The following is a 14554-nucleotide window of genomic DNA, read 5'->3' as shown; positions in this document are numbered from 1 at the left end:
CTCCAGGTGCCCTCCAGAGCCCGGCGCCCTAGGCAAGTGCCTAACCTTGCCTAATGGGAGCGCCGGGCCTGAGAGCAACACAAATCACACAAACGCTTTTTGTCCAGACTATTCTTGGATCAAGATGCATCTGGTACATTTTCAGCAATTAAACTAAAATGCTGACATTCTGACTCAACAACTTATAATGGGAAAGGAGATATTTATGTGTAGCTGCAACTTGTTACTATGTCCTATATGATGGAGTATGCTTTTGTGGTATGAAACGTATTGTATGGTAATACAACATTGTGACAGTGTAGTGTAATATAATTATTTAGTACAGATTATCTGCAACTTACAGTTACAACAAAGCTCACCAATGTGACCCAATTTAATACACAGCTAATTTGTCAACTAGGATAAACTGAAAAGGTACAGCAGACTTTCCTCCACAACATACCAATATTATATTACATTTTGGAAATGTATAGCTTCTATGAAAACAGATGTTGGGGAGTTTTTTGACTAAATGAAACAAAGTTATTACCGTTCAGGACTGGCAACCGTGTCATGTATAATAATTTATTCACTCAGTCATGTATGTCAGTTCAGTGTGCTAAACATTCATAAATATATGACCAGATTCCAATTTAAGGATTATCTATGTGAAGTTTTTTATGGTCACCACAATTTGGGGTATTGCCTGCAGAAGGCTACGTACCCAAATAATGTTATTTTTTTTATACCTTTTATCTGTATTATTATTAATAATAAACTAATTTTAATAAGCAATATGAGCCTTCCAGTTATTGGGCAATCTCTTCAGCATACAAAATACAGAATGTGTTAAATGAAGTATTGTATCATGTGGATTTCAAACCAGACAATTCAGTGTACTGCTACAGTCTGTTTAGGGTGAAAAATGTTCCCTGAAATAGGAAAGCAGCAGCTGTCAGAAAACCGACAAGACGCTTCTTAGGATTCTTAGAATGGTACTACAGTACTTTCTGGACTCCAGCCTAGCCCAACCCCCATCTGACCAGGGCACTAGTTGATTGGTATCCAAAATAATTCCTAAGGGCCTAAACTCTGGCCAGTTTGTCTAGTTGACCCTGCAAACATCTCAGAACATAACCCTGCTTCATGAACAGGTCACTACTTCACAGCTGGTGGGTGAAGTGAAGGGGGGCAACAGTGAGGAGAGAGAAAAACAAGCGAGAAGTTGTAAACACACAGCTGTAAAACTGCTCAACCCAGATCCTTGCCAATTAGACCAAGAATTCACTGTCTGATGATCAGAATTAGTTACGTCATACTGAACATTAACGTACAATGTATTTAAGACAGCGAGAACTCACATAAGTCTATTACTAAATAAAAATATCTCCTATTCATTCAATTTATAAAAGGGTTAACGCTGGAGAAATCACAGATTTCTCTAGACTTAACCTATATTCCACAGATTACCACCACCCCTATAGACATCTACAGGGGTGAAAAAAATAATTAAATTCAAAAACTTAAACTATTCGCCGACTACCCTGAAAACCTACCACCATCTCAGGATGGCATTACTCACCACAGCCATCCATGTCAGCCGCGCTGAAGAGGATATACAACACAAAAGGAGATGCATGCTTTAATTTTGCTCTGGAATCATTTTTCTCTGTCAAATACGTTGAACACTCAAAATAAACCCTTGTTGTCATTGAGTTCTCTATTTTTTTTTTTTTTAAATCAGGTTATTTATCCTTTTTGTTTGGGTCAGATGGCTGCAAAATAGTTTTTAATTAATAATGTACATCCTTTGAATTACTTTTGGCTAACAACATATACTGAACCACAAAACCAATGGGCATCTGCGGATGTTTAAAGATACAAAGAAGGGTGTGGTCACGGTCGCCAAGGAGGTTTTTTTTCTGTGCCAGAGCCTGTCCAAAAGGAGATTGATCAGTTGCGGCGGTACAACATTCTGTATTAACTATTTCAATGTATTCTTTAATCATTTTAAGCCTTTTTATTTTTGAAATAGAAATATAGCAATCTAAACCACAGCATTCAGAATATGAACAGGCATAATGTCAAAGACAATAAGAATAGGCAACTACTTTATTAATGTAATTCAATGGATTTTTCAAATGATCTTTTTTATACAGGTCGCAGTGAGAAAATGGAAATACCATTATAAAGTCACTTAATAGGTCATTGGGCAACTGGCAAGTACTGCCTGTATCAACCAAGTCTACCAATGTATGGAATTGTACAGGAGGGATGCAGTACCATTCTTCTAGAAGAAAGTCTCTCAACCGACACTCAGTTTATGGTGGTTGTAAAAATAGCGTTTCAGATGTTGTTTTGCGGAATATGCCATATATGCCTGATTGGGTTTAGCTCTATAAAATGAGAAGTGGTACTGACATCCCGAAAGACACCCCACCCATCAGGATATAAATGCTGCCTCATGGGGTTAAGATGATTACATCATTAATTAGTGATCAACATTGACTTTTACCTTCAGATATTATAATGTATTGTATTTGTGAATTTTAATGCACTTTTTTATCACCGTGGAATCTTCTGTGCATATAATTTACACCACTAGTATTTCCCTTTCCAGTAACACCTGCTTATTTCCTCATTAATCATTATAATATTGATGTAGGTTAAGTCTTACATCAAGGAAAGGAATCTTTGCACCAATCACAAGCATGCTCTTTCCTTCCTTACCTGATGGTGCCTCATGTGTAGTAAACTTAGACAGGAGAAAGCTTAATAGAGATTGGTGGAGAGGTTACTAGAATTGCACATGGTCTGCTGTGTGTCCAGCCAGTACCAAGTCAAATAATGACTAGGGCTACCATTGTTTTGAAATAAAAAAAAAAAGGACACTCCTGTAGATCTAAAGTTTGTTCAGGCCATAAGATTACCCCATATAAGGAAAAACACTGGCATGTCTGTCAGCTGCTAATCAATAGGTAGTTCTATGGAGTGTAAGAATGCAAAGGAGGTCACAGAGAGTAAGATTGAAAGAGGATGTGGTTATACATTATATATATATATATATATATATATATATATATATATATATATATACACACACACACACACAATACTCCATGGAGATGAGATACTGCATTGCAATATAATAATTTGGTTCACACATTACAAGAATTAATTTTCATTTTTTCGATACAAGTCCTTTAACAAGTAGGTATACATCGATCAATAAACCATCTATCACAAAGACCACAGTTAAAATAAAACTGTACAAGCATGCGTCAGACATGGAAATTTAATATTGTGTTAATGTACATAAATGTGCTTTAATCCAGAGCAACCAAATTAGGTAATTATTTATATAAAAGCAAATGTTTCATTGGCTGTTACAGCACATTTGTGAGAACAGCACTATATTATTTGGGCAGCACAGTGGCTAAGTGGTTAGCACTTCTGCCTCACAGCACTGTGGTCATGAGTTCAATTCCCAACCACGGCCTTATCTGTGTGGAGTTTGTATGTTCTCCCCGTGTTTGCTTGAGTTTCATCCCGGTGCTCCGTTTTCCTCCCACACTCCAAAAACATACTAGTAGGTTAATTGGCTGCTATCAAAATTGACCCTAGTCTGTCTGTCTTTCTGTGTTAGGGAATTTAGACTGGGAGCTCCAATGGGGCAGGGACCGATGTGATTTTGTTGTGCTATTAAACAAACACTACCTGCTGATGTCATATGGGAGAGCCACATACTGTTTAGTGTTGGCTCAATTCATGCAATCTATGATGTCTGATGTAATGTTATGTCAATTGTTACACACTGAGCTGTGATTACTGGTGATTGGTGACTGCTCTTCATGTAGCATGAATGCATCTTGAAAAGATATAAAGCCCTAAACCTGTTACTGATATACTGGTACTTGCAGAAGCCAATTGTAAAGCTATTTCTGCAACCGAAAAATGCCTGTGCAAACATTCCTTTTATTACAGAAATAAGTTCAAAATGATAGGGTTATTTAAAGACAATGTGATTTGGTTGCTATTGGTTATATAGATCACCATTCATAAATATGCACCACTGTGTTTGAAACTTTGGTTAGAACCTGTTCAATCAGTTTAGGTTTCTTTATTAATGTCTCTAAGCTCATAGGAACATGCTGCACAGTCAGCCCACATACCAGGTTTGGACTATTACTACAGTTCTTTTGGGTGGTCATTAAAATTATTCCAGCCAAAGTAAACATACCTGCAACAGTTTTAAATCTCTTCATCTCACAAAAAAAAAACAAAAAAAAAAAACCAACCACCTTGCTTTCAGTATGTGATATTGTAATCTTTTATACCCATGCAGGCTAACGGCTCATTCACACAAACACTTTCAAAGCATTTTCTCACATCTACTCTTTTTAAGGTATGAGAGTCCAGGGAGGTTGAAACTGCAGGCACTAGGATAATTGCTTCTTAACCCTGTATACTCTGAAGTTATTTGTTTCATAGTGACTGGTAGCTATGTAGGAAGAAGAATAACCGGGTCTATGTATGAAGGCAAATCTGGACAATGTGCCGCCATTTTGAATGACAGTTGGGCATTGTGGCCAGAGGAGGAATTGGGTAGACCGAGGGCACACATCATAATACTAATAACCATGTTTATCCCCTCCTGTATGTGCCCAAATACTGTCACCTCTGCTTTGCTTTGGAGCAGTGCTCTACATAAATATGGCTCACCCTTGTGCCAAAATGGAGAATTGTAGGATTAAATTGATAGATCAATCTTTCTGCGCCGTGGCTCCCCAAATAACACAATAAATATAATAAAAATGAAAATAAACAAATACTTAAATTTGATCATGTAGATGTATTCAATTCTCTTCACTGTTCAGTGGTAGTACGCATGTAAGGAAAAGGAAAGAAAATAGCGTAATCCTGTATGGTAATGGATGAACTATACAATCATAAATTAGATGGCAAATATGTAGATGTAATGCCATACAAAAAAATTAAAATTAAATAATACAATTGTTGGAAAATAAATACAATCACTGTTGAAACTAAAATGTGGCACCGCCCTAAAATTACGTTGTTGGCTTCACCTGGCCAGGGCCCTACCGAATCAGACACTTTTGCGAGGACATCTGCAATTGCCGAACTCTACGGCATGTACATCACGCTGACTGCCGTCTGCATCTTGGACTCCGTCGGTCTTCACTTACCTTCCATCACGGTGTCCGCGATTGTTGAATTCAGTGTCTAATACACTACACGCTGATTACCAACTGCTTTTCGGTAGGAGTACCCATGTTTTAACATCTATTAAAGAAATATTTTTAATTACTACCTTAGAGATGTCCTTTTTCTTTCCCTCTCTATATACCTGTCGAGACGATCGAGGGATAAAGAATATTATTTGAAGTGCCAATACCAAAGAATACTTGTTGTAAGTAGAATCCCCTGCGGGAGATTTCCCACATCACAGGAAGATAATAGATTGCACCTGGTGGAACGTCGATATTTCCATACAATTGAAATATATTAGTTTTTAGTTTCAACAGTGATTGTATTTATTGTCCAACAATTTTATTATTTAACTTTAATTTTTTATTTATATTTATTTTTTTTGTATGGCATTACATCTACATATTTGCCATCTAATTTAGGATTGTATAGTTCATCCATTACCATACAGGATTACTCTATTTTCTTTCCTTTTCCTTACATGCGTACTACCACTGAAAAGTGAAGAGAATTGAATACATCTACACGATCGAATTTAAGTATTTGTTTATTTTCATTATATTTATTAATTTTGTTGTGCTATTTGGGGAGCCACAGCGCAGAAAGATTGATTTATCCATTTAATCCTATAATCTTTGTTTTGACTTGAGTGTAGTCTCTAGTTTAGTCTTATCTGCAGCAGTGGAGCACTGTAGGGGTTGTTCACCATTGGTTTTTAAAATGGAGAATTGGATACAGAGTCCAAAGCACTTTGTTAAACAAATTATTCCAACTTTTCATCCCTTGTTGGGTGTTTTGTCTCTTGAATCTGAGTCTGATATTTGTCAAATAATCATCATCATTATCGCCATTTATTTATATAGCGCCACTGATTCCGCAGCGCTATACAGAGAACTCATTCAGCATTACTCTACTTGTGGGGCCAAGCAGGGTTGTATCTCCTAAACTAAATCTCAGATGTCCCATGTTGTATTGGCAAATGTGTTTAATGGAAGCTATTTTACGGACATAAAATTTGCCATTTTTATAGACACTGCTAGAAAGTTTTATCACTAAGGGTTACAGTAACTTTCTCTTGTGTACCAGCTTTTACAGATGTCCTTCTGTGTTCCTATTTAGTTGATAGGAGAGTAAAAGACCTAAAATTTAGATTCTACAACTTAATCATTGTTTTCTTTTAGATTATTAATTTGCTCTAATTTAGTATTTTCTACACTACCCAACTTTAATAAATTCTTAAATTTGATCTATTGTATATTAATCTATGATTAGAAACCCTATTCTCGTATATCATAGTACTGTGTATGATTTTACAATTTGGATATCCTAGGACAAGGTTTTTTTCCCCATTTCTAGATTAAATGTTCTCTATACAGTACCAAGAAGTATTTTCATTTAATATAAAAACAAAAACCACCACGAACATCCACTTGTTCATTTAGATACCAGATTGTGTATGGTTCTATTGTTGTGGGTGGTATAATTAAAAACAAATAAGTTTTTGAAATTACGGCAGTCTGACTGGAACACATTTTATTTGGAAAACAAATTGGTCAACATACAAAGTATACAAAATGTATATAATTTTTGGCTCAACATGGACAGTGTATATAATACAAACAAATTCTACAATAACTTCAAATCTTATCCTAATATAATATTCCTCAAACAAAAGTAACATTTAAACAGGTTATGGCAAAATTTCTGTAACATGTGGCTTAGTATAAACCTCAAATTTTGCACACGATGGAATGATTTTCTTATATGAACCCTATTTCTGTACACAAACATTTCATGAACGAGTGAGGTTATTCAGGAGGGCAACAATAAAAAGTATTTTAATACAATGCTTGTTTATAGCTACATTTATATGAAAATAAAAAGGCTCAGATAGAAATATGAGGTTACCCATTAAACTTAAAAGGCATTTTAGCACCATTACATTTGAAAATTACTTTTAAGATCAATAACCCTATTTCCATTTATCAGTTCAATAGAGTATGTGCTTGGTGTACAAAACAAAAAATGCATACATGTGAGAATCTTTTGCTCACAGCAGGATTATTTATTAACTCCACTCACTTTAAGAGCTCAGAAAGATTCCGTAAGGCCGCCAAAAGAGATAAAAAAGTGTACAAAATTTTAAAAGGCAAAATTCAGGTTTACATATGGCTTTTGTGGAGTGCAAAGGCCACATTAGCCTCCTTAATCTCATCATTTTAGAAGAGAAGAAAAAAAAAAGTTCTCTTCACACTGCATCCTGAAATGCTTATGATCTCCATTTCTGGTTTAGCCAAGGTGTAACAGTGCTGTTCTTTTTTATATTGCCTGCAAAGGCTACAATTTCAGAAATGTATATGTTTCACTACAATTTCTATCAACACAAAATGTGCTGACATCACAAAATTATTTAAATTGTTAGCATACAGCAACTTTCTAAAAATATTTTGGTTTAACAAGATTGTCTCAGCTCAAACATATTGCAGTCTACAGAACAATAACCCCAGCGCCACTATCGATTTTAAACAAACATAATGGGAAGACTCCCAATACATGACACTGGGGGTAAACATTTAAGAAATTCTGCAATTAGAAAGAACACATCTACATCCAGTAAGTCCATCTTATTTTCCCCTAGTCTTCCTTTCCATACTATTGGTTTCCAATCTTCAAAATATGGCAACATATACCAATTAAATGATTCTCTATTTATAAAACTTCTTGATATCCTTGAGAAAGTGGGCAGTATAGCTAAATAGAACTGTACTCCCTCCGGGCCTTAAATGTAACTCATTTAAACCTTGGCCGCATCATTAGTGGGTATTACCCATTTCCACTTCAGTTCTCTGCAACTATTCTCTTCAGGGACCCTTCTGGCATACCGGCAAGGTAGTAAAGCTCAGCAATGTGACAGATAGGTCTCATTTGCTAGAAGGTCTGCCCAATTTCTCGGTGCAGAAATGTCTTCAGACACAAGTGCCCTCCCAGCCTCATCTCTTTTTTTTAAGGCAAACATCACCGTTTGCAGAAGGAAAGCAGCACTTTCAGTCTTTGCAAGATTCATCTGCTTTCAGACAAGTGTAGATACAATTCAGCTTCTTGAGATTTACCCTTCAGCAGGTCATGCAACGAGGACGAATATCTGCAGTAGATGGGTTAGGATCAACCTAAAAAAAGTACAAAGTTAACACAATAGTTTTCAGAAATTCCACTCTAAAGATATAAAAGGCACCAAAAACATGCTAGTCATTTGTCTACAATAAGTATCTCTCCCAATTGTGTCATCTATGTTACATAGAAGCTTATGTGTAAACAGGCCTTCAAGGAATGGGAACAGCCTAGTACTTGCCAAGAACGGATTGGGGGGGGGGGGGGGGGGGGGCGCTGTTTTAATCCCTCAACAGTGGAAAATTGTAATATTGCTATAGACATACAGAACGAAGACAATGTGGATCAGAAACCTGTTGCTTTGTTTTTTTACATTATGTATTACCTAAATGAGTATGCAATTAATACAAGATTATTATAATAGAGCATCTTTTAAAGAAGGGTTATAAAACCCCCCACAAACTTTCAAAGTCAGTGCTCACCTCAGAATACAATGGGGGAGGTCTGTTTCTGAACTCCTGGATGTAAGCATAAAATGGCCCTTCTAGGATACAGCCCATACTTGCATGGCGCGGAGGGGCAAGACTGTTTTGAACCTCCTCTTCTGACACCACTGAGGAGTATTCAGGAGGAGCTGGATAAAGGGAGAGATAACAAAAGATTAACATGGCAGAACAAGTATCAATTCATTGAAAACAAATTATTCTAAACTTAATTTAAAAATAAAAGCAAACAAAACAAAACCAAACCAAAACACACCATACCCAACAATCCACAGTCTTCTCTCATCCTTTTAAAAATAGTCAAGAGTATTTTAGGCTCATACTACATCATTTCTGTATTTCAAGGTTTTCAGATGTTGCACTTTGCTGTTAAAAATTTAATTACACTATAAACAAGCTAAATATTTCCCTAGTCAAAATAAAACTCCAGTATTGTTCAAATACTTACGTTCTGGTTGCTCTGGAACAGTCATACGCAGCCAATCGAGATTAACGCTGTACTGGCTGCCCACACTAGAGGTTCTGCTCCCAAAAGGGTGAAGTGGAATGGTACCAATTACCAGTGGCAACTCCAAGAGTAATTTTGAGGAGCCAGGGATTTCTACACACACCTATTAAAAAAAAAGTAAAAAAAATTATATATAACGAATTTCATGGGGGCTATTGAGAAGATTAATTTTTTTAAAAAAATACTAGATAATTTATGTGAAGCACTAAGCAAATTATACCTTCAAAGCATATTCCACTCGAATAATTCGACACTGTATGATTGATGGTCCAAGAGGAGGAATTTTCAGAGCTCGCCCATGCCATGTCTCTCTTTTACCTGCAGGTACAGAGTCCCCAGCCAGTGTAGCTACTACAGATTTCTTCTGTTTCAAGGTACCACGAGCAATAAAGGTCTGAGACTGGATAATGGCAGCTTTAGGCACAACTGTGCGACTGGTACAGTTATCAATCTCAGCAAATATGGGGATCACTTCACCTGGAAAAAAATAAACAAAAAAAAAATAAAAAAAATTGTCAATTAGACAATAAGAAGTGTGATATATATCTATCCATGCTTTAAGGATATTTGTGTGTGAATAAAGAGATCACATTTGTGCTAGTACAGACATCCTTTACACCTGCAAAACCCTGCCACTCCTCTAGATCAATCTTGTGAGCAATTATACTTATGGAATGCCTGCAAGGGATCAGAGAGGCTGTACAGCAGTTTCCCCATTTACTCTGCACAAATCTGGTGTAAATGATCCTGTTGTGTGCCAAGCAGACAAAAGAAACCTACATTGCATCTGTTGCTTGGGGCAAGAGCTGTTGGGTTGCAAATGGACGCTGGATGTGGTCTGGTCTCATTTAAGGGAAAATAACAGCTTTGACCCTTAGCCTTCTCAGGACAGATCGGTTGTAGCTTTCCTATCAGTTTGGGCAGTGCTACAGGAAGTACAGAGAAAGGAGCCCATCATCCTCCCACCTGCAGGATCACCCTACACCAGACCTGTGCATAGCAAAGGTTTGAGTAGGTAAGGAAACTGCTGCAGAGCCTCTTTGGAAATCAAGTTGTTGGTCACCCTTTTTTTTTTGAGGTTTGATACATGATTTGTGAGACTTTGAAAATGGTGACAGCTCCTAAAGGTTAAACAGTAGTATCTTTAGATGCATCTTATCATGTACAATTAGTCATTATTATATTTAAAGACAAAGATCCAAAATACAATCATTTCACTGACCTGGGGTGTATCCCTTCCGGTCAATCTTGGCAGTGACAGAGACCTGTCCCAGGTTACAGTACCAGGCATGTGCAATTTTCTCCTTGGTACCAGCCTGTGGAGACTAGAGATAAAAGTCCTTATTGATTTCTACTCTCAATAGTTTACACATCAGTAACAAATTTTGAGCCGATTATAACTTTATGACCATCTTCAGCCTGTATAGTTGTCCACACATTGGTGGATATGAACACTCTGCTTGGTTGCAGAACAAGCAGTCTTTGGTTTAATAGCTTTGTAGCCAAATTGGTCAAACTCACAATATCAAGTGGTTTTGAGATCAGGATGAGGGGATCAAAGCAGTGAATGACATGCACAAAGACACATGGCAATATGTCAGATGAATGGATCTATGTGCGTGCCCATGAAGAAAGCAACCTTTTTTTGTCCAAGCAAAGCAATCATCCTCTCATTGTGATCTCATGCCAATTTGATTTATACATTAACAAACTCTTAATGCAAAGTTGTTGTTTGTAAGGCCAGCCAAATTACTCTCACACTGACGCTTTTTGCTCCACTGCTCATTGTGTCATACCAATCATCACTGTGTATGCATTTCATAAGCAACCAGAGACAAAACAGCTTAGATAAGCGGGAAGCTTCAATGTGATCATTTTCCATAAAAGTGTCATGGTTCTTACCAACAGATCTGGTGTGTTAATATCAATTGGTTCAATCACTGTAAACTCCTTCTTTGTTTTTTTAACTGTGGACCATGGACGGTGCAGCTTTGCCTTAACCCAGTAGCGAACAGATCCATGCTTGCCTTCAAAGGAGGTCACCAAAGTCCTGTAAGACATGATAGAGTTTAGAAGAGATTTTATTTCTGTACAAAGAGCTTTGAAAATGTGTATGCAAGGCAACTTTAATCCATGCTCATCTAGAACAGTGTTTCTTAAACCTGGTCCTCAGGACCCCCAACAGGGCATGTTTTCCATATCTCCTTGCTTTATCAAAGGTGTATTTATTACCTATTGACAGATTGTAACAGATCCACAGATGGTATAATTATTTCCCTTGTCATCTGGAAAACATGCACTGTAAGGGGTCCTGAGGACTGGGTTTGAGAAGCACTGATCTATAATAGAAGATAGTCGGCAGCTTGAATAAAAGCACAGTTTCAATGCAAAATATTTTGGAGCTCGGCACTATTTTATTGTGAAAGCCCAATAACCATTAGTCCAAACAAGAATAAGTCCAGCTACAGTGACAGCATGTATTGCATGTAATTTGGATTATTTTATACATGCAACCTCAGAAAACATGAAGGTTTAATAAATAATCTGGTGCAAAACAGTACAATTGTGTAATTAACCATAGCAACCAATCATATTAGTGCTTTGGCTTCCTACAGAGTAAATGTATACTTACTCAGGCAGCTGAAACGTGAAGGGAAACTCGTGCCTTCCTGCTGGCAGAACGTTAAGAGTGCCGTTGTCTGCATGGAAAAAAATAATAAATGTACATAAGAACTAGCTCTTGCAGCATTTCCTGACTCAAGTGTAGTTTATTTGAGCTTCATAATTCACTTCCTGTTTAACAAAAAGGAGTTTAGAGTGTACCTTTAAACTTGTGGTTAGTCATGTGTGTGAAGTTTAAATGGCTCACAAGTGTTTTAAAGTGAGTTACAGGAAAACCACATTATTAAACTAATGTACTTCAGTGAGAAAAAAGTAACAAGCCAAAAAAACAAAAGCAAAACATGTGACAGTAAAGGGTCCATTTATCAATAAGGCGGATTTTACATTGCCACTTTATTGTTGCAATATAAAATCATTGCTTATCTATAAAACATCAGGGGCAGCTGAGCAATACCTGCTAGGATTGGTAAGTGTTAACTTACAGCCTTGTCAGGCCATTCTCTGGGGATTTACGCATGCGCAACCAAGATAACCGGATCAAGCACGCGCAATGGCACTGAAACACAGACTTGGGCTTTAATTTCTACTTTGTAAAAATAAATTTAAAAAACTAAGATATATTCTCTGTATCTCCCTGGCAATAACACTCATTGTCAGAGACAGTGAATTTCACCATTTAATAAAGATCCCCATGTCTTGAATTACAGGCAGCCACTTCCTCACTTTTGTATTTTAAGTGTAATACTGGCCTAAACCTACATACACATTGGCATTTAAAATTTGTTTCATGCATGTGAAAGAGTAAAAAAAGCAAAAAAACAAACAAACCACAAACTGCATTGCATTTATGTATATGCTGAAATACATGCAATCTGTGATTTTTGTTTAAACATGCGTCTGTGTCAAAACAGAGACTTACTACTTTGTTGAAGCCACATGTCTATGTAAAACACTTCTTAACTGCATCTATGTTTGTGGATAAGGCATTCCCATTGAGATGGATATAAAGTTTTTAACTGTGCTGATGCATTAATGGAGCAAGCAGAGTTCAAAATAAAGCGAGCATTAAACACATATGTACAGTCTCATTTAGCACAAGCATTTTTATTTTCACATCCATTTACAATGCATTAGATAAAGTGACAGAATTATAAATGCCAGTGTGCAGCACCTTAAGTATTCATTTAAACTTTGCGCATTTAATTTGGGTCTGCACAACAGCAGCCACTAGATATATCAGTAAAGATTGAATATGCATAGTATGCATATTCAATCTTTACTGATATATCTAGTGGCTGCTGTTGTCATTTAATCTACAGAAATAGTAAAAAGCAAGATTATGGCTTTATGCCTGAATTTAACATCTATCAAAAACGGTTGATCACTTTTGATACACACAAGCAACAAAGAATGCAAATCTATTTAACCCACTCACTGCTAGAGCTAAAAACAAATTGCACACAAACAAGTGTCAGACGAACCCAAAAATAGTTGAGACTAGGATCAGACAAGGACAGAAGCTGGCAATGCTGAAGTTTAACTGGGGACGGAGAGATTGAGGGGACCGCGGCCAAGTCTAGAATCTGCTTTTCCACAAGTCACAGCAGTTTACCAGTCACGGGTGCCTTGTTTACATCTCAGCTGTGATCAACTTGCAGCTCAGAGTTTTCTCAAGTACAATAAACAGAATATCGGTGCCCACAAAACTTAGTGATTCTGAATCGTAACTCACCCCTTTAAAATAAATCTTATACAATGAAATGAACGGCTCTTCAACAGCTGTACATGGTACGTGATACACTATATGATCCCTCTCTTACGACTTGGAGTTTAGATATAAAATGAAGTATATCACAACCGAAAGGAAAACAAAATAATCACACAGCACATAGGATGTCTCACTATCAGACATGCTCACCTGTCCCCAGTAAGGTGTCCCGGTGGTTGATGTACTCCACCTCATCGCTGTAGTTCTGGGTGTAAGCCGTGCTGGAGCCCGCACTGCGGGACTCGGTCCAATGCACCTTAGCGTAACCCCCGGCGTGCAGCTTCACCGACTCCACCTTAGTGTCAGTGAGCAGTTCCAGCAGCACCTTCCCCGACACCATGTCCCCACTGCTGAACACAGGGGGGCTATCCCCATTCGGGGAGTCAATGCTTACAAGGAACTTTTTCACTTTGTCAAAAATCATCCTGACTATAGATCCAAGCAATGCACAGGCTTAGCAGTATGTGATGGGAAAATATATCTGTCCACCAAAAAAGCAATAAGGTAAGTTATAATACTGCCAGAAGTCTATGTCTGCAGTAAGTAACGTTGTCCTGCACCCTATGGGCTGTAAGCCGGTGTACATGAGATACCTCAGCTGTCAGCTCTAAACTCCTGTCTTGTTGCAGCAACTTAAACTTTATAATAGAAGATGTAAAGAGGGCGTGACAACAAAAACAAACAACAAAGGCGTCACAGCCAATGGAAGCCAACAGTGGGTGTGGTCAACAAGAAAACTGGGCGTGGTTAACCGATGGACGCGCGATTCCAGCACAGAGCTCCAAGTTTCCTTGTGCAAAACAAGCAAACTGCGCATGCGCTGAGCGGATTCTGACT

The 14554-nt window shown here is 37.4% G+C and overlaps 1 protein-coding gene across 2 annotated transcripts in view; it reads right to left on the bottom strand.

Annotated features, from left to right (window-relative positions):
• Window positions 1-6706: 6706 nt before the first annotated feature.
• The window catches only part of ARRDC2 (arrestin domain containing 2), a 43466-nt gene continuing 35618 nt past the window's right edge, over window positions 6707-14554 (bottom strand). The window contains exons 1-8 of one of the 2 annotated variants that reach the window (XM_075204726.1): window positions 13868-14356; window positions 11960-12026; window positions 11230-11377; window positions 10550-10652; window positions 9548-9804; window positions 9268-9430; window positions 8799-8950; window positions 6707-8375 (exon numbers count right to left, since the gene is read on the bottom strand). In XM_075204726.1, the coding sequence (XP_075060827.1) occupies window positions 8322-8375; window positions 8799-8950; window positions 9268-9430; window positions 9548-9804; window positions 10550-10652; window positions 11230-11377; window positions 11960-12026; window positions 13868-14141 (1218 nt within the window). In that variant the 5' untranslated portion in view covers window positions 14142-14356 and the 3' untranslated portion in view covers window positions 6707-8321. Of the gene's footprint in view, window positions 8376-8798; window positions 8951-9267; window positions 9431-9547; window positions 9805-10549; window positions 10653-11229; window positions 11378-11959; window positions 12027-13867; window positions 14357-14554 lie in introns of those variants that run through there. The other variant, XM_075204727.1, reaches the window with a different exon arrangement.

This window comes from Mixophyes fleayi, chromosome 1 (genome assembly GCF_038048845.1).
Source record: "Mixophyes fleayi isolate aMixFle1 chromosome 1, aMixFle1.hap1, whole genome shotgun sequence".
NCBI lineage: Eukaryota > Metazoa > Chordata > Amphibia > Anura > Limnodynastidae > Mixophyes > Mixophyes fleayi.
The sequence above is the reverse complement of the archived record's forward strand: the minus strand, read 5'-3'. Positions and strand labels throughout refer to the sequence as shown.